The following is a 24,258-nucleotide window of genomic DNA, read 5'->3' as shown; positions in this document are numbered from 1 at the left end:
TGATGTGATCCAGGATTAAGAGCTCTGGTGGAAAATCAGGTCAAACATGTTGAAAGAAACAGATCAAATAATGCTCCAATTGGGCTAGTTCCACTGACTCTAGGATTTTTCTTAATACGCAAATTATTTTGTTTAGCCCTATTTTCCATTTCCTCCTGCTGATCTTGGAGCAGATGAATATCCTCCTGCATAACATACATGGAGCATTCTATATCCTGTTGGAATTAAACCACCTCATCAACTTTATGCAACACCTCATTTGTACATGCCCCCAGTTCTAAGACACCCTCCTTTAAACCTTAGACCGCTTTTTGAATCTCGGAGTGAAATTTCTTTTTAAGTGATTACATTTTTGCCAAAATCAATGTTAAACTATTTATCATAGATGTATTAGGAGAGTGGATCTCTTCCTATGAATCTGAGGCTACTGCTAGCTGAGATGCTGAGGGCTGTGTGTTAGATCCAGGTTGCATTTTAGAGATAAATGTGGTTAGGTCTACAGGAGGAGCTGCCTTACAAAGTTTAGGCATTGTGTGCTCAAGAGAAAACCGAAATGTTTACTACGGTTAAGTATAGGACTCCAATTATATGTTAATACTCACAGCATCTGATATTCCCCTGGAGTTCTTCCTTACAAATGTTGACCAGGCTCAGCCCTGCTTAGCTTCCAAGATCAGATGAGACTGATCATATCAAATATATCAAGTACGATGTGATTGCAAATTAGGGATATTAAAATCCTCCCAGGGATGTCTCCATTGACACTATCCCAGCATTTTTGTACAGAGGCCCATGCTTTTACCTATAGCTGATAGAGAGTACATTTATTTTACACACGGGTTTTCCTCTCCCAAATGATCCATGTTGTTATACAATTGCAATATAGTTACTGAGTGCCATGATAAATACTTTGAAGATTGTTATAAACTGATAACCAAAGTTCAAAAAACAATACGTAGCCAAACTCAGACGCGTTTAATTCACCAGATAGTTCGCAAATAGTCTAATGGCAGAATAATGGTGTATACAGAGATTAACCTCTGAAGGGACAGAATGCATCCTGTATTGTCTATTATTCCTCAGAGATCTTAGCTATACAATGCACAGTATCCTATATCATTTATTATCCCTCAAAGGGAATAACTGTACCATGCTATGCTATTGCATAGAGGATGAAGGCTGAACAGAACCTTATATTTAGATGCCCACTCTCCACAAATTCCATCTGGACTAGTACTAGGACCAGTACTATGATTTGGTGCTGTAATGAGCCATAAGCTGGCTACAGATGCTGGTCCCTACTAACATCTGAAGACATTCACAGAGACATTCACAATCGAGGTTGCAGGGCTGCTGTAGCTATACTGCCTCACCACCACTTGCTTCAATCTGCCAGAGTGCATAAACGGAGGTTCTAGCTCCCGGGCAGGCTGCTTTCTGGATGCCAGGTGAGTTCTCAATGAGGGAGCCAGATGTACCAAACAGCGGGCGGCTGTCAGCTACTCACAGCGGGTGACTCTCAGCGGGCCACTCTCACTCACTGCATGCCGCGTGTACTCTTTCAGCAGGGAGAGCAGGTGGGAGTAGCAGTAATACCATGAGTTGCACTTCAAACTCCACGATGTAGCTGGTGGCGGACTGGTCACTGCTCTCCTTCCTTTCCCACCGATGGTATTTTTATTCACTGTAAGCTGCTCTCCTTCCTCATCCACCAGTGGCAATAGCGGTAACCAGGAAAGCTACACAGGTTCTCCGGCTCTCAGAATGTTCTACAGGAGGCCAGTTTAGTCACAACCCGCAGGGACACTCAAAGAGATCCCCTGGCTCAGCAACTTGACCTTACATCCTTTAATGCTGAACACACACACTGGGCAGGGTGCCCTGCAGACAGTCCCAAATTGATGCACCAGGTGTGTGGAGAGTCCATACACAGAGCACAGCAGAGCTCAGCAGCCGCACATCCACATACAGGTGCAGGTTAGGCCACACCCCCAATTAGGACTATATATGATTACATCATGTATATAAATAGTAGCATACTGTCTATGGGGCCTTAGAATTCTATCCATCATCCTTTGAAAGGTGGAGAGTGCCCCATGCAACCCAAATGGCAACATCTTGTATTGGAGCAACCCTTCTGGTCCAGGAAAATTTCTTTTTTTTACATTCTCTGTTAATGGCACTTGACAATACCCTTTGGTTAAATCTACAGTGGTCAAGTACTATGCTGTTCCTAATCTTTTAGTAAGTTCACCCACCCGAGGCACTGGGTAGGCATCGAACTTCAACACATTATTCAACTTCTGGAATTAATTGTGTTTTTGGTATTCCATAGAGCTTTAGCTTAAAACATGGGTCAGTTATTATGTCATCTGTAACATCTGTAATGACTGTTGTTTTACAGCAGTCATCTGTTTTATCAGAAATTCTTTAGCCTCCTACTGCTGAGGGTTTTAGCTATTGTTACTTCAGGAACCAAAGACACCTGGTTTACTGTAGGGACTGGGATGGCTGACACAGCTGCTCTATCCATCCTAGGTTTTATAAGATTTACATGGTAGATCTGTTCTGGCTTTCTTTTCCTAGGCTTTTACACTTTATAATAACACCAAGGAGTTTAGTTTAGATCTGCACTAGATATTTTATCAAGTATTTATAATAATAAATAACAACAACTACAGTATATGTTAATTGTTATTCCTCATAAGAGCATGGGATAGATATATCCTCTTAAGTTGGTGGTACTCCTGGAGTAATGTGCAAGTGTAAAAATATGGGTTGTGGTCTTGTAAGGAAAGACCAAAATAAATACTTCTTCTTGGTGCACACTTTAAAATATAACCTTTTTACAGTATATCATGGCAAAATAGTAGGATGAGAGAAGAAAATTGTACAAACACATAATATTTAAAATTATATATTTTTCAGTATATCCAGTGATTCCAAATAATGAAAATCCACTCTTGCGTCTATTAATTCTGTTAGTGTGGGCAGATAATTATTTCTCTTCCAATCTGGATAGGAGCGGATACTTTGTGTTTCCCTTTCTATAGTAAATCAGCGCAGAGTGTTCAGATGAAAATATGTTTGTTTGTTTGTTTGTTTGTTTGTTTGTTTGTAGCAATGCTATTAGAAATGTTTTATATAACACATAACTGTACTTTGGTTTTAAAATCTTCAGTACCTTGACTCCATTCCAATTACCTTATGCTTAAGCATTTATTAAAGTTGCACTGACTGACCTGCACAGTACAGTAATCATAGTAATTCATATACAAAGAAGGTTATAGGTTCATTATATAGACAAAACATTATTAATTCCTAACATATCTGTTATTTACAGATAATAACACTACTCCAAGCAATAAATAAAGGTTTCAAAACAATACCACCTGAAACATTCATATACAGTAAAGAGGATTTTAGTGTGTCAGGGTGTAGCAGCAGACCTATAGTAAAACCTCATGAGGCCATTGGCAAGTTACTTGACTTCAAGATATCCTACTAAAGGGATAGGCTGTAACTATATTAAAAACTATGGAATAATTGATGATGATAATAATATTGATAATAATAATAATAATAATACATAATATTATTATTATTATTATTATTATTATTATTATTATTATTATTAATAATAATATCAGTGTTTTTTTTAGTGCTCTATGTCCAAACAGATTCAAGTACTGTAGCTTTAATTTAGAAAAGAAATTGTCAGTAGAGATCTTATAACTCAGGCATTCCCAACGTCGGTCCTCAAGGCACACTAACAGTGCATGTATTAGTGATATCCAGGCTTCAGTACAGATGGTTAAATCAAAATAACTGAGGTACTAATTAAGTCACCTGTGCTCAAGCCTGGACGTCACTAAAACCTGCACTGTTAGAGTGCCTTGTGGACCGTGGTTGGGAATGCCCGTTATAATTGATGGTATACAGTAGTCACTGACTTTCCCTTAACAGATATTATTATATGGTTTAAATAGGGATGTAGATATAAAATTGGCTTTAGGCATGATGATTGTACAAATAACAAAACATCAGTGTGGTGGTACAGTTAAAAAAAAGAAAAACAAGTTTAGAGTAAAATAAAGTTTGTAAACATATGTTATTTTCTAAAAGAGACGTTACAACATATATCAGCAGAGTCAGGAAAATAGATTTCTCAGTGTCAGCACTCTCTACATGAAAGAATGCTTCACCATCGTTATCTGTTATATACAGACTTCTTCTTATCACTAAAAGCAATACTTTTTGGATATATATTTACAAGATTAACAGATGTAAAAGAATAATCATTCTTTGTGCACATTTCTTATTTTAACACTTTTTTGTACCAGAAACAGTAAAGTTTAAGTATACTCATAGGAAAGAATGATCCCAATCTATAACATTAACACTATTAAATACAACAAATGCAAAAGTGCACCTACAGTATCTATGTATTTGCAATTCCTGTTACTCTGTCTCAGACAAAATGCAAATTAGCTGCTGGTTGGGTCTTCATTTGGACATGGAATCTATGTTCAGAGCAAATCAAAGGATTGTTTTGTAAACTGGAAATGTATATGATTTTACTTTACAGTGTGAAAATGTTACAACAAAGAGTCACTAGCAATCTCCTACCTGTCATTAATTCTCAAGAATATTTGATACTGGTCCACTTATAGAACATGCCAAAAAATACCAATCAATTTAGAAAAGAAAAATATGGCTATATTATCTACTTGTAATATCACTATCAGTCGAGTGACATTGTTGTGACCACCTCCTACATTTGACGCCGGCAGAGTATAGCCCATGAAGTTTGTGACGTGTCATTTGCTGATTTGGTGGTTATAAAAGGTGTGCGATGGGCTGTCTGCACATATATCACTCTTTGCTTTCATGGGTAAAAGGGGCAATTTATCTGAGTTACAAAAAGGAATTGTTATCGTCTTTTGGGCCAAGGGTGGCAGTATTTCTCATACAGTGCAATTTGTGAACTGCTGCTGTGGTGAAGGTAATTAGGAAATTCCATGTGCCATTGATGTAAAAGGTGAACATCAGATGTAAAAGGTGAACATCAGATACAAAGGTGCATGAGGGACAACAGACACGCTACAGTGGACCATTTAGCTGCTGTCCATGCTGTACATAACTGTTACACTGGCTATTAGCTGGTGGTCATACTAACCACCATGTACAGTATATGCTGGGGGGTGGCTAACCAGTCAGAGGCAAAGAGCCAGAAAAGATCTGTAGTCAAGTGAAAGAGCCATTATTATGGCACAAAGCCACACCCCTTTTTTATGCGCACACCTTTCAGTATGACATTTGTAGGAGTATGACCTTGTGTCACAACATTGTTTTTAGTCATGTTGTACACTGCCACATACATATAATTCCCCAGTACAGTGCCACATACATATAATGCCCCATTCAGTGGTGCAAGTAGAAAAAAATCGGTCAGTGGTACTGTGTGTGTGCGCAAAAGAATGGGTGCCTCCACAGTGCCAGATAAATGTATGCTCCCACAGTGCCAGGTACACATATGCCCCACAGTTCCAGATACACATATGCCCCACAGTGCCAGGTACACATATGCCCCAGTGCCAGATACATATATGCCCTACAGTGCCAGGTACACATATGCCCCCAGTGCCGGAAACATATACAGTATGCAGTATGCCCCACAGTACCAGGTACACATATGCCCCACAGTACCAGGTATACATATGCCCCCAGTGGCAGATACACATATGTCCCCACAGTGCCAGATACACATATGTCCCTACAGTGCCAGATACATATATGCCCCTCAATGCCAGATACACATATGCCACACAGTGCCAGGTACACACATGCCCCACAGTGCCAGGTACACACATGCCCAACAGTGCCAGTACCCCTCCGCACTAGAAAGTAAGCTCTCATGAGTAGGGCCCTCTTCCCTCATGTGCTTATCCTTTTTATTACTTTAATAATATTCAACTGCACCAAATCCAGCAGTCTTCGCCACCTGATACTTATGTCAGTGGTGTCTGTTGTTGTAGCTATGTTTATTTACCCTGTACTTGTCCTATATTGCCTTCAACTGTAAGTTGCTATTTTCCTGTTTTGATTATTTGTTTATGTACTCTGTAATTGGGTGCAGCGGAACCCTTGTAATTAAAGGATGATAATAATAATGTCCCACAGTGCCAGATACACATATGCTCCACTGTGCCAGATACACATATGCTCCACTGTGCCAGTTACACATATGTCCCCAGTACCACACATATGCCCCACAGTGCCAGATGCATACATGCCCCCAGTGCCAGGTACACATAATACCCCGGTGCCAGGTACACCCCCCTTCTCCAGTGCTGCTTGCCATGCTGCTGCTCTGCTCAGTCTGCTGTGTGTGAGGGGAGTAGAGCACAACATGCACCTCTCCTGCCCCTCAGTCTCCAGCGGTGGTGTATATCTCCAATCAGGCACCGGTCCATGAGCCAATCAAAGCTCGTGGTCTGGCAGCCAATCAGGAGCCTTAGCTGTGGGTCCACAAGCTCTGATTGGCTCAAGGGCCTGCACCCTTAGAAATGGTTATCAGCGTGCCAGGTAGCGGGAGGTGGGAGCAGGGAGCCGACTGAGCCGCATGTGGAACGAGAAAGAGCCGCATGCGGCTCGAGAGCCGCGGGTTGGTCACTGCTGGTATATGCAGTAACCACATCAAGGCAAAGTTTTAATGGAACAAATAGAATAGGGATGAATAATAAAAAAAGGCAAAAATATTTTATGCTTCAATTACATCAGGCACGGTACCAAAAGACTGGCACATAGCAGAAGTAGTGCCAATATTTAAAAAGGGAATTAAAACTCATCTTGGTAACTATAGACCAGTAAGTTTGACATCCATAGTGGGGAAAATATTGGGGGTAATTCCAAGTTGATCGCAGCAGGAAATTTTTTAGCAGTTGGGCAAAACCATGTGCACTGCAGGGGGGGCAGATATAACATTTGCAGAGAGAGTTAGATTTGGGTGGGTTATTTTGTTTCTGTGCAGGGTAAATACTGGCTGCTTTATTTTTACACTGCAATTTAGATTGCAGATTGAACTCACCATACCCAAATCTATCTCTCTCTGCACATGTTATATCTGCCTCCCCTGCAGTGCACATGGTTTTGCCCAACTGCTAACAAAGTTCCTGCTGCGATCAACTCAGAATTACCCCCATTGAAAGGTATAATAAGGGTTACCATACAGGAGTACTTGTGAACCACCAAGTTTATTAATACACTAGGAACCAGCATGGTTTTGTGAGGGATAGGTCATTTCAAACTAACTTAATTAGTTTCTACAAGAAAGTGAGCGATAATCTTGACCAGGGAAAAGCAATGGATGTGGTATATTTAGATTTTGCTAAAGCCTTTGAAACATTGATTTTCAAATTAAGAGAGCTTGGTTTAGGCAACACTATTTGTACTTGGGTCAGTAATTGGCTGGATAACAAGGGAACAGTGAGTGTAGGTTAATGGGATGTTTTCCAACTGGGCCTCAGTATACAGTGGAATACCACAAGGGTCCGTACTCAGGCCCCTACTGTTCAACATATTTATTAATGACCTAGGAATAGGTCTGAAAAGCACAGTGTAAATTTTTGCAGATGGTACTAAACTGTGTAATGTAATTAATTCAGACATAGATGTTGACTCTCTACAGAACGACTTATTTAAACTGGAAATTTGGGCAGATAAATGGAGAATGAAGTTCAACATAGAAAAATGCAAAGTTATGTACTTTGGGACTGAAAATAAACATGCAGCCTATAAATTAAATAGGGAAAATGTAGGGGAAACAGTAGTTGAAAAAGATTTGGGGGTGCTCACTGATAATAGACTTAGTAGCAGTACCAATGCCAAGTGCAGCAACAAAGGCAATTAAGGTGTTAGAATGCATAAAACGGGGTATTGAGACAAGGGATTAGAGTATAATCCTGCCACTGTATAAATCATTGGTGCAGCCACACCTGGAATATTGTGTACAGTTCATGGCACTGCACTATAAAAAGATATCTTGGAACTTGAAATGGTTCAGAGGTGAGCCACAAAATTGATTAAGGGGTTAGAGGCACTGGATTATGAGGAAAGGCTTACTAAATTAGAGATGTTTACACTAGAAAAGAGGCATCTAAGAGGAGATATTATTCATATTTACAAATATATAAAGGTACAATGCATGGAGCTATGAGGCAAGTTGTTTACTGAACTCTACACAAGACATGTGGACATCCTCTGAGGTTAGAATAGAGAAAATGTCATACCCAACGAAGGAAAGGGTTCTTCACAGTATGGGCAGTAAGGATTTGGAATGGTGGACTTAGTCAACAAGTTTAAAATGGATTAGATACATTTCTAACTTAAAAATATATCCAAGGTTATAGCATTTAAAATTACAGGCAGAGGCAGAACTCTGGGAGGCAACGGAGTCATCTGCCGCCGGGCTCCTGCTCTGAAGGGGGGCACCTCTCCTCCAATTCTGTGACACCATTGAATTAAGTTAATTGATAGCTGCTGCTGTCTTTTCAGTGACCGACTTCCTCACTGGTCCCTGCACCTTACAAATCACACCCTCTTTATTATACTGAATATACACATTTTACAAGTGTTACACCCAGGATTAGAAACCACAACCTATTACACTGGAAGTAGACACCTTACTGATGAAGCTGTTTGCTCCTGTATAGGAAATATGAGAATTCTAACTATATGAAGATACTTCTCTGACAATTACACGTAACTTCATATAGTTAGAATTCTCATGTTTCCTGTACAGAAGCAAATAGCTCCATCAGTAAAGTGTCTGCTGTCAGTGTAACAGGTCATGGGTCCTAATCCTGGGTATGACTGCTAAGAAATGTGTGATTTAAAATAAAAGACAATTAAATGTATAAGTAAAAGTATATACATTTTTTTCAGAAAACTCCATAAGCACACACACATATACGCACACATATTGTACATACATATATTTATCTTAATATAGGAAATAGGAGGGCACCAATATTTATCTTGCCTCCGGGCAACTGGGACAAACTTACACCACTGATTACAGGTTGAGTATCCCATATCCAAATATTCCGAAATACGGAATATTCAGAAATACGGACTTTTTTGAGTGAGAGTGAGATAGTGAAACCTTTGTTTTTTGATGGCTCAATGTACACAAACTTTGTTTAATACACAAAGTTATTAAAAATATTGTATTAAATGACCTTTAGGCTGTGTGTATAAGGTGTATATGAAACATAAATGAATTGTGTGAATGTACACACACTTTGTTTAATGCACAAAGTTATAAAAAATATTGGCTAAAATTACCTTCAGACTGTGTGTATAAGGTGTATATTTAACATAAATGCATTCTGTGCTTAGATTTAGGTCCCATCACCATGATATCTCACTATGGTATGCAATTATTCCAAAATACGGAAAAATCCGATATCCAAAATACCTCTGGTCCCAAGCAGTTTGGATAAGGGATACTCAACCTGTAATGTATTTCAGACTTCATCTGGGTCATTATAGTTAAACTATAGTTACATAGTTAGTGAGGTAATAAGCTCATCGGGTTCAACCTGTATTCTTTGTTAAGCTGTTCATATTATAATGTGCCTGCTGAAGAAATGGTTTAGTACCAATTGACAACTATGATTCTTACCACTTCCATATATTTAATGTCAATATGTTAAATGCTATTGCCCTGGATACATTTTCCAGTTAGAAATTTGTCCAATCGTTTTTTTAAATGCATTTACAGAGTCTGCCATTATTACCATCTCCAGCAGGGAGTCCCAAATCTTTATTGCCCTTACCGTGAAGAACTACGTAGTGTATGGAATCTTCTCTCCTCTAGCCTCAGTGAGTGCCCACGTGTCCTATACAGAATTCTTTTAATAGACAAATGCCCTGCTAATTCCTTGTAATGATCCTTTACATATTTGAAGATATTAATAATGTCTCCTCTTAGATGCTTCTATTCTAGCGTATACATATTTAACCTAGTAAGCCTTTTGTCGTACTCCAGTGTCTCTAACCCTTTAATCAATTTAGTAGCTCACCTTTGAACTCTTTCTAGTTCCCTGATATCTTTTTTATAATACGGTTCCCAGAACTGAACACAATATTCCAGGTGCGGACGTACCAATGATTTGTACAGCGGCAGGATTACATCCTCGTCCCTTGTCTCGATGCCCCGTTTGATGTACACAAGCACTTTACTTGTCTTCTTTGCTGCATTTTGACATTGTGTACTGTTATTAAGCTTATTATCTATGAAAACCCCCAAATCTTTTTCCACCACAGTTACCCCTATATTTTACCCATTTAGAGTATAGGATGCAAGTCTGTGTTTTTTGTCCCAAAGTGCATAACTGCATTTTTCTATATTGAACCTCATTCTCCATTTAGACGCCCAGGTTTCAAGTTTAAATAAGTCATTCTGTAGAGACTCCACATTGCTTTCTGAATTAATTACCTTACACAGTTTAGTATCATCTGCAAAGATGGATACTGTACTTTGCAGGCCTATTCCTAGATCATTGATAAATATACTGAACAGTAGCGGGCCAAGTATGGACCCTTGCAATATTCCACTGACTACTGGTGCCCAGCTGGAGAACATCCCATACATTGTACTCTATTATCCAGCCAATTACTTATCCATGTACAAATAGTATATCCTAGGCCAAGTTCCCTTAATTTACTGATCAGCCTCCTGTGAGGCACTGTATCGAAGGCTTTTGCAAAATCTAAACACACCACATCCACTGCTTTTCCCTGGTCAAGATTTTCGCTCACTTCCTCTTAGAAGCTAATTAAGTTAGTTTGACATGATTTGTCCCTTACAAACCCATGCTGACTTTTGCTAATAGACTTAGTAGTCCGCAGATAATCATCTATGCTATCCCTCAAAATGCCTTCCAATATTTTACCCACTATAGAGGTTAAACTAACTGGTTAAATACAGACTAGTGTAAGAATTATAATACAGGTTGAACTCGATGCCAATTTTCTTGTTTCAGCCTCATTAACTATGTTACTAGACAACCTTCAGCTCAAATGAGGGAAGACGTGTGTTTATTGATGCTAGGATATATGCTATATGGGCATGTAAAGTGCCCTGTCACATCTTCCATCGTTACAGTGCAGGTTTATATTATCTGTTGGTCACCAGACTGCAGGAGCGGATTGGCCATAGGATTTACGGGGAAGATTCCCAGATGTGTATACGGAGCCTGTTTTGTTGGTTGACATGTGAGGGGTGGTGCTGCTGCCATGGTTACACGATATACCTCTGGTGCTGCCCATGTGAGGCCACTTATAAAAAAGTTTCCATGCCCACTTTCAGTTCCCAATCTGTCCCTGCCCAACTGTGAAAGAAAGTGCAATGGAATATGCTAGCGCTACATAAATGTTAATAAACAAATGAATATATACAGTAGATGTTACAGCCAAGAATTATAAAACCTCTTGGTGTCACTGGGCCTTTCAAACAGCAGTGAAAATTTTAAACAAATTGTAATACCAAAAGCTATATTATACATTTATTTTTTCCCTGTGTGGGCCAATTTGTTTTATTGTTTTCTGTGGGGGCCAAAGTGTGTGTTTTTTCCTGTGGAGGCCAATGTGTTTTATTTTTTTCTTGTGCAATGTTCTTTATCTGCTCTTGCATTTGAGTTGCACCTTGCATGCATTCATCGCGATGGTGTTCGTACAGAGTTGCAGTACAGAATCAGACACATGCACCAAAAAGTATATTATGTGTTTGGCATTCCTGTGTGGTTACAGGGGGTTAGCTAATAAGACACAGCTACAACATAGTGTGGGTGTGTTGCTGATAGTGGTTACATATAGAGACATTGAATTGCTGACAACGGAGGCCATTAGGGCTGCTTCCATAAATTTCCCAAGCTGGTTTTTCATCCCAATCTGCACCTGCCAGACAGAGATCACAAGAGGATACATTGAATGTGGAGACTTGCTTACATTCAAACAAAAGTGTTCCAAGTGTGTATACCATGATGGTAGAGTCCTGGCGCATATTGACAGGGAGGATCACAATTTATGCCACTGGGAACACAGGTGATCTCCAGATAATTACCACTATGGTTCTATAGCAATAATCATTCCGTTGAGTTAATTGAAGCCAATATGAAAAATATTTTGCCTTCATAATAATTTGTAGTTCCAGTTGGGTTGTTATCTTCCTTTCTTTCCTTTCCTTCCTTTCTGTCCTTTTTTTCCTTTCCTTTCCTTCCATTCCCTCATTCCTTCCTCCACCTTCTCTCTCTGTGGGGCGTATGGTAGGGCCTTTTTGAGAGCCCCCTGTGGTAGGTCATCTGCTGTCACCAGTCATCCCTAAAAAGATGAAAGGGAAATTTAGGCTGATTCAGCATCTGTCTTGTCCATTGCTTTCTTCAGTGAACGATGTAATAGCTGAGGTTCACTGTTGGGTGCTTTATCAGCCTTTTGAGGTGGCTCTGGGTATAGTCTGGTTGTATGGTTATGGAGCCCTAATGTGCAAGCTAGGTATTGAATCAGCTTTTCAGTTACTCCCTCTTCACCTGTTGGGTTGTCAATATATGGGTTTCCACCCTGAAGATGGGTTTTATGTTGATAGGTGTCTTCCTATGGGTTGTGCGATCTCCTCCATGTACTTCAAGCATTTCAGTAGATTTTTGCATTGATGCTTAGCTGAAGTCACTATGGAAATTGGTATTCCCCATTATTTGGATAAATGTCTCCTAGTGGGTCCGGCTGGTTCCTCTCCCTGTGCTAAGTTACTGGCCAAAACTATTGCACTCTACACTGAGTTTGATGTGCCCATCCAGATAAGACTGTGTGTCTGTGGAAACCATCATGTATTTATGTATCGAGATTGATACCTTGGCAGGCCTGTGTCATCTTCCTCCTGATAAGGTTGTCCGCATACATGATGGTGTGTTGTCAGCGCTAGTGGCAGGTAAACTCACACTTAGGCAGGCTCAATCCCTTTTGGGCCTGTTTAATTTTGCTTGCTGTGTGATTCTCATGGGCAGGGTGTTTTGTAGGAAGATAGCAAGGGCGACTCTGGAGGTCCGACAGATTTAACACTACATTCAGCTGGTTAGGAAAATTTGTGGGTATTTGTTAGTTTGGGACACCTTTCAATGTGTTTTAATGGATTGTGGATTTATTTTGCTCCACCGGTCTCCATCCCAGTTCTCCAGATTTTTGAAGATGCCGCTAGTTCCACAGGCTTTGATGCATTCTTTGATGGAAAGAGGGTGTGGCACCTTGGCCTAAGGATTTGTTAAAGGAAGGTTTGACCAGGAATTTGTTGTTAGAGTTGTTCCCGATAATGGTGGCCTTGGAACTGTGGTGTGGTTGGCTGGAGAACAGGGATGTGGTTTTCTGGTGTGACAATCTAGGGTTTGTACATGCTATTAACCACCAGCTTTGAACCTCATTGCTGACTATTCACTTGCTTGCACAAATTGTGTTGCGGTGCTCAGAAAGTAACATATAATTGCAGCATGAGCACATCCCTGGGTTGAATAATGCAATTGCCGGCGTTCTTTCATGTTTTGACTGGTTGCATTTTTGACAATTGTTGCCACATGCTGAAACCTTTGGTACATCTTGTCCCTTTTATGTGTGGCTTGTAATCCAGCCCCCATTGATGGATTAGCCAGGGATGTGTGGTGAGGTAAATGGCTTAGGTGGCACTGGCTAGTACCAGAGCCAGATTTAAACACAATATATGACCTAAAGGGTTCTTGTGGGCATTATATAAAGATGCAGCAGTATACACTGCTAGAAAATTGTTGAGTTTTGATTAGAGATGTGCAGAAAAGATAGGTAGGTGAAGCACTGTCTTCTTGCCTTCGTGTGGTGTTTATATTCTGCGAGTAAGTCCAGAGCATACTGCATTTGTTGAAAGTTACGGTGTGAGTTTGGTTGTCAAGTTAAGAAGTTTGTTTGTTTAAGCCTGCTTTGGCTATGGCATATCGTGGGGTCTTCAGGGTGGGTGAATTAGTTGCCTTCTCTAGGAGGGCCATTTCACCTAGAGTATGTTGGCAGCCCATGTTGTAGTCCAGGAGGATAGGGCTTGGTGTAAAGTACAACGCTCCATGACAGATCTGGTTGTTAGAGGGCATTTGGTTTCGATGGGTAGTTGCCCGGATAATTTCCTTGCACATTTTGACTAAGTGCTTTCTGAATAATTTAGTTGCCCGGATAGTAGGATCTGCCATGTGGCCTTGGCAATGGCCTAATGTGAGGCTCAGTCTGGTTTCTGAGGGTGCCTGGTTGATTCACCTAGATGGGTCATCAGTTACCCGCTATCAATTTCATTGGGTTTTGAGGCATTGCATGTTGGAATAGGGACTCTCTCCAGATGTCTACTGTATGCTACTCATTCATTGCACATCCCTGCCGCTGATGCGGGTTGGTCCATGGACAATACCCGGGCACTGGACAGGAGGAGGTCTGGCGTATTTCAGAGATTCTATCTGGCAGTGCACCCTAACTTGAGGATTCTTTTGTATTACAACAAGTTTTAACTTACGCTTCTGCCGGCTGGTGGACGTTTTCTGTTTTCAGCATTGCCATGTTAGGTGGACCCCCCCGTAAAGTTATGCAGGAGTCAGTAGTAACAGTCGGTGATCCACTGTTTTTGGTCATACATCTGGGTTGCAATGATCTGTGATATCAGATGGCAGTTAGTGGAGTTGTTGGTAGACCGGCCTTTTTGTCGGGTTTTTTGGTCTGACATTATCCCACTTTAAGTGTGTCAGGGCGCTTTGAGACCTGGTGCTATGGATTTGGTATGTAGGCTGGATAATGTGGTCATGGGCCAAGCTGTGGAGGCTCACAGTGGTCACATCATTAGGCATTCACCCATTTATTTTAGGGACCATAATTTGTTTCATGGAGATGGGGATCATCTTTTGGATGAAGGTATGGCTATTTTTGTGGATGACATTTTTAGAGGTTTGAGGTTTGCTTAGTTGGGGTTGGAATGGTGGTGACAGCAGTTCTTATGGAACCTTTGTGGGTTGGCTGGTCTCAGAATGGCTCCTGGCTGATGTTTAGACTGGGTTTTTCATTTTCCCTGGGGGTTGTACAGTCATGGAGGAGATTAGGCATGTACAGCAGCGTTGGTTAAGGGTCACCACCCATCCAGGTGGTCCCTTTACCTTCCCTGTGGCTGGGCTGTCACCTCAAGTCGATGCCAATCTGGGCAGATGGCCTCATCAGTTTTTTTAGATGTCCCCATAAGCAGTGGCGTGTCTAGAAATTTTTCTCCCCCAAGCCAAAAAATTCTCTGGCGCCCAACCCCCCCCCCCCCCCCATAATTGGAACAAGTAAAATTATGAATATGCCGTGCACCGCAAAAGGGGCGTGGCTTTGTTGAAATGGGCGTGGCTTTGCATAAAGGGGCGTGGCATTGCAGGAAAAGACTACCTTATACACCAGTTTTGCAACCTGCACGCCCAGATGTTGGCCACCACAGGAAAGAAATATAATCCTGATTCATGCCCCTTACATTATTTGTAATTTCTCCTCCTTATAGTAATGCCCAGTATACATTATGCCACATACTGCAATGGCCCTTAGACATTATGCCACACACCATAATGCCCCAGACACATTATGCCACACACCGTAATGCCTGTGACACATTATGACAGGAATCGCAATGCCTGTTATACATTATGTTACACACTGCAATGCCCCTGATACATTATATCACATACAATGCCTGTGACACATTATGACACACACCGCAATGTCAGTGATACATTATAACACACACCGCAATGACCCTGAGACATTATACCACATACCACAATGCCCGTGATATAGTATACCACACACCGTAATGCCTGTGACACAACCAAAGCTAGTCACTCAAAGTGGCGGCACCCCCATGCCACGGCGGGGTCTGCGGGGGCAGTAGTTATGCTACTGCCCAAAAGGGTTTGGCGATTGGCCCTTCCCTTGCAAGATGTATTGGCAAGGATGGTGGCATTTGGCTCATCTTTGTTGTTTTGGGCAGTTGGCCCTGTTGTTAAGTTTATTGTTCATATTTCTGCTTAAGCTAGGCCGTTCTTTCCCTGCCACCATACTTTAGATTAATCTTAAATTAAATACACATTAAACTAAATCAATTCCCATCCAATAAAAAGCTGACCCCTTTCACTGCCAATTCAGTTATCTGTGTCTTTATTTTAGATAAGATGATGTGACTGGAGTGTGAGTATATCGTCCGTGGAGAGTTTATAGGGATAATAATGTAAAAAAACCTGTTGTAAAAGGAAGTTTTTACCAATGGGAGACAATAGAAAAGTAAATACCTGTACCATTTATCCTTTGGAGTTAAGGGGTTAATATTAAGTCTGCTTCCATATGCCTTTAATATAAATATATTAGTGTGTAAAACAAGCCTTTTTATGTTTATGTTTAGCACTTTACATATTAGTAAAATTATAGACATTAAATAAATACCTAATTAGGTAAAAGATAATTAACTACAGTCTCATTTTCTTACAGTTTTTCCTAGATGATAATTTAATTTCTATAAATTCAATGTCCAACTGGTCAAACACAAGTTCACATGTGTCTACAGGAGAAAAGAAATGGCTTGTACAAAATAACTTTTTCTTTTTACCGGTGAGTGCAATTCTGTCTTATCCTATGTTGTAATTATTGATGAGTTTAACAAAACACGTCATGCTTGTCTATTATCATTTAAAGTAATCAAATAAAGAAGAGTGTGTTAATAAATTTGAAAGCATTGATTGTTGCAACTACAATTCTTATTCACACAACTGGAATATTTTGTAAAGTACTTTACAGAATCACACATAGAGTATAGGGACTTGTGAGGGACAGTATCAAAGGATAAGAAAATATAATATTGTAATTATATTAATAAGATTTCACTATTTACTTTCTTCTGTCCTTTTACTTTAATTTTCTATTTTTACTGATATTGGGCAACTAAATACCACTTATAGCTGATGGATAGCCTTTGTCAATCACATCAATCTGAGTTTGGAGAAGTTTTATAAGATACCCTGTTTCCGGTTCTGGTCACTGTCTTTAGGGCAACAGCAAAACAGGTCAGAAGAGATTTGACTAAAGCCAGGTAAAAATTTTCCAATTATTACCAATCAGCTGATTATTGGGTGATTGGTCTGATAGTTGAATAGTGCACCCGGAGCGTACATGAGCGTTAGCAGATAAACAGATTCAAATGTTCCTGCAATGGTGAAATTGGTAGGTCTGGATCTGGTGTCCTGAACCTCATTCCCAGCCTCCCAATCCTATTGAAGAGATCTGTAGGAAGTACTGTAGATACTGTACTCAGCTAGAAATTGATTGGCGTTTTTATCAAATTGGTAGCATTTATGAGATAGTGTATACCCAGCTTTAAGTGCATCTTTATTTAAATATACTATACCTCTTTAGCAGGCCAGATTGCCAAACACTTTGCAGTTTTATCTTATCCAGGCTGAGAATGCATCTTGAAAGTTGTTGTTTTTTAATCTTTATATATTTACAGTATACCCTATTAACCTTTTTAACTCTACCTGGTCATATCTAGGTTCTGATTTTTATCCAAGTTTGCACTGGGTTGTTAGCAGAGGTGTCTTCCACTAATACCCATTTCACACAGAAAGACAAATTCCCGGGTGAATTTCTATCTAGTACTTTGCTGATAAACATGGGACCCTGTTCCTGTGTGAAAAGGTCATGCTGGGTTGAAATTCCTGGGACTTCGACCCAAGAATTTACCCAGGTCGGAGACCTGGGAATTTCGAACCGGGTTGACCCTTTCACACAGACAAAATGCCTGTTTCAATCCGCAAATTACTGGGTAGAATTTCTTGACCCGGTAATTTGATTGTCTGTGTGAAAGGGTCAGGTAGGGACCGGCAAAACTACCCAACACTGAAATGCTGGGTAAAAGCCGGGATTTTCAGACATTTCTGTCTGAAAAGAGTATAATTAGTATTTCTTTACCTTGTCAGTTTGATTTAATTAGGTAACTAGGGGGCAGATTTATTAAGCTTGGTGAAGTGATAAAGTGGAAGGTGATAAAGGACCAGACAATCAGATCATTACTGCCATGTCACAAGCTGGGTTTGAAAAATGACAGGAGCTGATTGGCTGGTCCTTTATCACCTTCCACTTTATCACTTCACTGAGCTTAATAAATCTGCCCCTAGATACCTATTTGCTCTTTGTGAACAGTGATAACTGAAAGTGAAGACTTACAGTTAATTATGGTTGATCAATCATTCCATAATAACTGGCTAAACAACATGAAAGATGTTGTGCTTTTGCCTAAATCCTGGCAGCTCAACAGCAATCAGAACTTTCAAGCAGACTTACACTCCAAAAAGCTTATCCTTCTCATGTTTTGAAACACAGGGGCGTAAGTTAATTTTACAAAATGTTTTTCACAGTTTTAAAAGATACTAATAAACTGTACTGTATTTAAAGTTGAAGCTATGTTCCTCTGGGCCTGAACATGTACATTTAGAATTAGTATCTGACTTTTTTCAGGGATATCTTCTTAGTCATTGGCTTTCGGTCGGTTTTGATCCCCATAACTGAGACAATTCTTTGAATCTTTGGGTCCGTTGAACAAATTGTATTTCTCTAACGTCCTAGTGGATGCTGGGGACTCCTTAAGGACCATGGGGAATAGACGGACTCCGCAGGAGACTGGGCACTCTAAGAAAGATTTAGTAGTACTGATGTGCACTGGCTCCTCCCTCTATGCCCCTCCTCCAGACCTCAGTTAGAATCTGTGCCCGGACAGAGCTGGGTGCATTTTAGTGAACTCTCATGAGCTTGCTAATAAGAAAGTATTTTAGTTAGGTTTTTTATTTTCAGAGAGCTTCTGCTGGCAACAGACTCTCTGCTACGTGGGACTGAGGGGAGAGAAGCAAACCTACTAACTGCGGCTAGGTTGCGCTTCTTAGGCTACTGGACACCATTAGCTCCAGAGGGATCGAACACAGGAACCTAACCTTGGTCGTCCGTTCCCGGAGCCGCGCCGCCATCCCCCTCGCAGAGCCAGAAGACAGAAGCCGGCGGGTTGAAGCAAGAAGACGTCAAAATCGGCGGCAGAAGACTCCTGTCTTCAAATGAGGTAGCGCACAGCACTGCAGCTGTGCGCCATTGCGCCCACACTAACCCACACACTCCGGTCACTGTAGGGTGCAGGGCGCAGGGGAGGGCGCCCTGGGCAGCAATTGATTACCTCCTAGCAAAAAGCAGCATATATACAGCTGGGCACTGTATTATGCATGAGCCCCCGCCATTAATTTTACACAAAATCGCGGGACAGAAGCCTGCCGCTGAGGGGGCGGGGCCTTCTTCCTCAGCACTCACCAGCGCCATTTTCTCTCCACAGCTCCGCTGAGAGGAAGCTCCCCAGGCTCTCCCCTGCAGACTCACGGTAGAAAGAGGGTAAAAAGAGAGGGGGGCACATAAATTTAGCGCATTAATCATATATACAGCAGCTACTGGGTAAACACTAAGTTACTGTGTGATTCCTGGGTAATATAGCGCTGGGGTGTGTGCTGGCATACTCTCTCTCTGTCTCTCCAAAAGGCCTTGTGGGGATCCTGTCCTCATATAGAGCATCCCCTGTGTGTGTGGTGTGTCGGTATGCGTGTGTCGACATGTTTGACGAGGAGGGCTATGTGGAGGCAGAGCAGGTGCAGATGAATGACGTGTCTCCGCCGACGGCGCCGACACCTGATTGGATGGATATGTGGAAGGTGTTAAATGATAATGTAAACTCCTTGCATAAAAGGTTGGATAAAGCTGATGCCTTGGGACAGTCGGGGTCTCAGCCCATGCCTGATCCTACAGCGCAGAGGCCGTCAGGGCAGGGCCGGTGCTAGGGTGTTCGGCGCCCCCCTGCAAACTATAAATTTGCGCCCTCCCATATTCCTTTGGCGCGCCGGGAAAAGGGGTGTAGTCTCACAAGTAAGGGGCATAGCCACACAATAGTACCCCCATTCAAAATTACGCCACAATGTAGCACAATCTTATTCATCTTATACGTAATGCCCCACCCGTAGTAGTAGCGTCCTTATATGTAATGCCCCCCAGTAGTAGTAGCGTCCTTATACATAGTGCACCCCAGTAGTAGTAGCATCCTTATGTATAATGCCCCCCTAGTAGTAGTAGCATCCTTATGCATAATGCCCCCCAGTAGTAGTAGCATCCTTATACATAATGCCCCCCAGTAGTAGTAGCATCCTTATGCATAATGCCCCCCCAGTAGTAGTAGCATCCTTATACATAATGCCCCCCAGTAGTAGTAGCAACCTTATGCATAATGCCCCCCAAGTAGTAGTAGCATCCTTATGCATAATGCCCCCCAGTAGTAGTAGCGTCCTTATATATAGTGCACCCCCAGTAGTAGTAGCATCCTTATGCATAATGCCCCCCAGTAGTAGTAGCATCCTTATGCATAATGCCCCCCAGTAGTAGTAGCATCCTTATACATAATGCCCCCCAGTAGTAGTAGCATCCTTATGCATAATGCCCCCAGTAGTAGTAGCATCTTTATACATAATGCCCCCCAGTAGTAGTAGCATCCTTATGCATAATGCCCCCCCAGTAGTAGTAGCATCCTTATGCATAATGCCCCCCCAGTAGGAGTAGCATCCTTATGCATAATGCCCCCCCAGTAGGAGTAGCATCCTTATGCATAATGCCCCCCAGTAGTAGTAGCATCCTTATACATAATGCCCCCCCTAGTAGTAGTAGCATCTTTATACATAATGCCCCCCCAGTAGTAGTAGCATCCTTATGTATAATGCCCCCCCCCAAGTAGTAGCGTCCTTATACGTAATTCCCCCTAGTAGTAGTAGCATCCTTATACGTAATGCCCCCTCCAGTTGTAGTAGCGTCCTTATACGTAGTGCACCCCCAGTAGTAGAAGCGTCCATATGCATAATTCCGCCCTAGTAGTAGTAGCCTCCTTATATGTAATGCCCCCCCAGTTGTAGTAGCGTCCTTATACGTAGTGCACCCCCAGTAGTAGAAACGTCCTTATAGGTAATTCCCCCCAGTAGTAGTACCGTCCTTATACATAATGCCCCCCCCAGTAGTAGCATCCTTATACGTAATGCCCTCCCCCAGTAGTAGTATTGTTATACGTAATGCCCCCCCAGTAATAGTAGCGTCCTATACATAATGCCCCCAAGTAGTAGTATCATCCTTATACGTAATGACCCCCCAGTAGTAGCGTCGTTACACGCAATGGCCCCCATTAGTAGCGTCGTTACACGTAATGCCCCCCCCTGTAGTAGTAGCGTCCTTAAAGCACACATAAACGCACACAGACATACCACACACACACACACACACAGACACAATACACACACACACACACACACATTTCCCTCTCACACTTCACTTACCTAAGCCAGTCTCCCTACACTACAGCAGCCTGGTCCGTGTAGCTCCGCCCCCTTCTGGTCCGTTTAACCCCGCCCCCTTCCGCCCCACTTAGCTCCGCCCCCTTCGGTACCGTGCACAGCGCTGTCCTGTCACACAGGTGAGGGGAGGGGAGGGAGGAGGATTTTCATGCTGCAGGTGCCGCAGCCAGTGCCTGTCATACAGGCACAGCAGCAGCAGCAGCAGCAGCAGCAGGGGGCACAGGACGGCGCAGCAGGGAAGGAATGCAGAGCAGGGGGAGCGCCTCTCCGTCCCAGCGCCTCCCTGCACTGCATCCCTTCGCTGAGCGGGTAGCGCCGGGCCTGCGTCAGGGTCTCAGAAGCGCCCACTATCCAAAATTGTTGACACAGATATCGACACGGATTCTGACTCCAGTGTCGATGACGATGATGCAAAATTGCAGCCTAAAATGGCTAAAGCCATCCGCTACATGATTATAGCAATGAAGGATGTATTGCACATATCAGAGGTAAACCCTGTCCCTGACAAGAGGGTTTATATGTATGGGGAGAAAAAGCAAGAGGTGACTTTTCCCCCTTCACATGAGTTAAATAAGTTATGTGAAAAAGCGTGGGATTCCCCCGATAGGAAAGTGCTGATTTCTAAAAGGTTACTTATGGCGTACCCTTTCCCGCCAACGGACAGGATGCGCTGGGAATCCTCCCCTAGGGTAGATAAAGCTCTGACACGCTTATCTAAGAAGGTGGCCCTGCCGTCACAGGATACGGCCTCCCTAAAGGATCCTGCCGATAGGAAGTAGGAAAGTATCCTGAAGTCTGTTTATACACATTCAGGTACTCTACTGAGGCCGGCGATTGCGTCGGCCTGGATGTGTAGTGCTGTAGCAGCATGGACAGATAATCTGTCTGAGGAACTGGATACCTTAGACAAGGATACCATTTTACTGATCCTGGGGCATATAAAAGACACTGTCCTATATATGAGGGATGCCCAGAGGGACATTTGCCTACTGGGCTCTAGAATAAATGCAATGTCAATTTCTGCCAGAAGGGTCCTGTGGACTCGGCAATGGACAGGTGATGCCGACTCCAAAAAGCACATGGAGGTTTTACCTTACAAGGGTGAGGAATTGTTTGGGGACGGTCTCTCGGACCTAGTTTCCACAGCTACGGCTGGGAAGTCAAATTTTTTGCCATATATTCCCTCACAGCCTAAGAAAGCACCGTATTACCAAATGCAGTCCTTTCGATCACAAAGAAGCAAGAAAGTCAGAGGTGCATCTTTTCTTGCCAGAGGCAGGGGTAGAGGAAAGAAGCTGCACCATACAGCTAGTTCCCAGGAACAGAAGTCCTCCCCGGCTTCCACTAAATCCACCGCATGACGCCGGGGCTCCACAGGTGGAGCCAGGAGCGGTGGGGGCGCGTCTCCAAAATTTCAGCCACCAGTGGGTTTGCTCACAGGTGGATCCCTGGGCTATACAGATTGTGTCTCAGGGATACAAGCTGGAATTCGAAGTGATGCCCCCTTACCGTTACCTCAAATCGGCCCTGCCAGCTTCCCCCATGGAAAGGGAAGTAGTGTTAGCGGCAATTCACAAGTTATATCTCCAGCAGGTGGTGGTATAGGTTCCCCTCCTTCAACAGGGAAGGGGATACTGTTCCACAATGTTTGTGGTACCGAAACCGGACGGTTCGGTCAGACCCATATTGAATTTAAAGTCCCTGAACATTTATCTGAAAAGATTCAAGTTCAAAATGGAATCGCTCAGAGCGGTCATTGCAAGCCTGGAAGAGGGGGATTTTATGGTGTCTCTGGACATCAAGGATGCTTACTTGCATGTCCCCATTTATCCACCTCATCAGGAGTACCTCAGATTTGTGGTACAGGACTGTCATTACCAATTCCAGACGTTGCCGTTTGGGCTCTCCACGGCACCGAGAATATTTACCAAGGTAATGGCAGAAATGATGGTGATCCTGAGAAAGCAAGGAGTCACAGTTATCCCATACTTGGACGATCTCCTCATAAAGGCGAGGTCCAGAGAGCAGTTGCTGATCAGCGTAGCACACTCTCAGGAAGTGTTGCAGCAGCATGGCTGGATTCTGAATATCCCAAAGTCGCAGCTGATTCCTACGACGCGTCTGCCCTTTCTGGGCATGTTTCTGGACACAGACCAGAAGAAGGTGTTTCTCCCGGCGAAGAAGGCTCAGGAGCTCGTGACTCTAGTCAGAGACCTCTTAAAACCGAAACAGGTGTCGGTGCATCACTGCACGCGAGTCCTGGGAAAGATCGTGGCATCGTACGAAGCCATTCCCTTCGGCAGGTTCCATGCGAGGATCTTTCAGTGGGATCTGTTGGACAAGTGGTCCGGATCGCATCTTCAGATGCATCGGCTGATCACCCTGTCCCCGAGGGCCAGGGTGTCTCTTCTGTGGTGGCTGCAGAGTGCTCACCTTCTCGAGGGCCGCAGGTTCGGCATACAGGACTGGGTCCTGGTGACCACGGATGCGAGCCTCCGAGGATGGGGGTCAGTCACACAGGGAAGAAACTTCCAAGGGTTGTGGTCAAGTCAGGAGGCTTGTCTGCACATAAATATCCTGGAACTAAGGGCCATATACAACGCCCTGAGTCAAGCGGAGCCTCTGCTTCGCAACCAACCGGTGCTGATTCAGTCAGACAACATCACCGCAGTGGCTCATGTAAACCGCCAGGGCGGCACAAGAAGCAGAGTGGCGATGGCGGAAGCCACCAGGATTCTTCGTTGGGCGGAGAATCACGTGCAAGCACTGT

General features: G+C 42.7%; 1 protein-coding gene across 1 annotated transcript in view; it reads left to right on the top strand.

Moving 5' to 3' along the window:
• ADCY2 (adenylate cyclase 2) overlaps positions 1 to 24,258 on the top strand; it is a 1,664,414-nt gene that overhangs the window by 1,373,930 nt on the left and 266,226 nt on the right. The window contains exon 17 of the mRNA XM_063922769.1: positions 16,567 to 16,686. Within this exon, the coding sequence (XP_063778839.1) occupies positions 16,567 to 16,686 (120 nt within the window). The remainder of the gene's footprint in view (positions 1 to 16,566; positions 16,687 to 24,258) is intronic.

This window comes from Pseudophryne corroboree, chromosome 5 (assembly GCF_028390025.1).
Source record: "Pseudophryne corroboree isolate aPseCor3 chromosome 5, aPseCor3.hap2, whole genome shotgun sequence".
Classification (NCBI taxonomy): domain Eukaryota; kingdom Metazoa; phylum Chordata; class Amphibia; order Anura; family Myobatrachidae; genus Pseudophryne; species Pseudophryne corroboree.
Note: the sequence above shows the minus strand (reverse complement) of the source record. Positions and strands in the feature narration are given on the sequence as shown.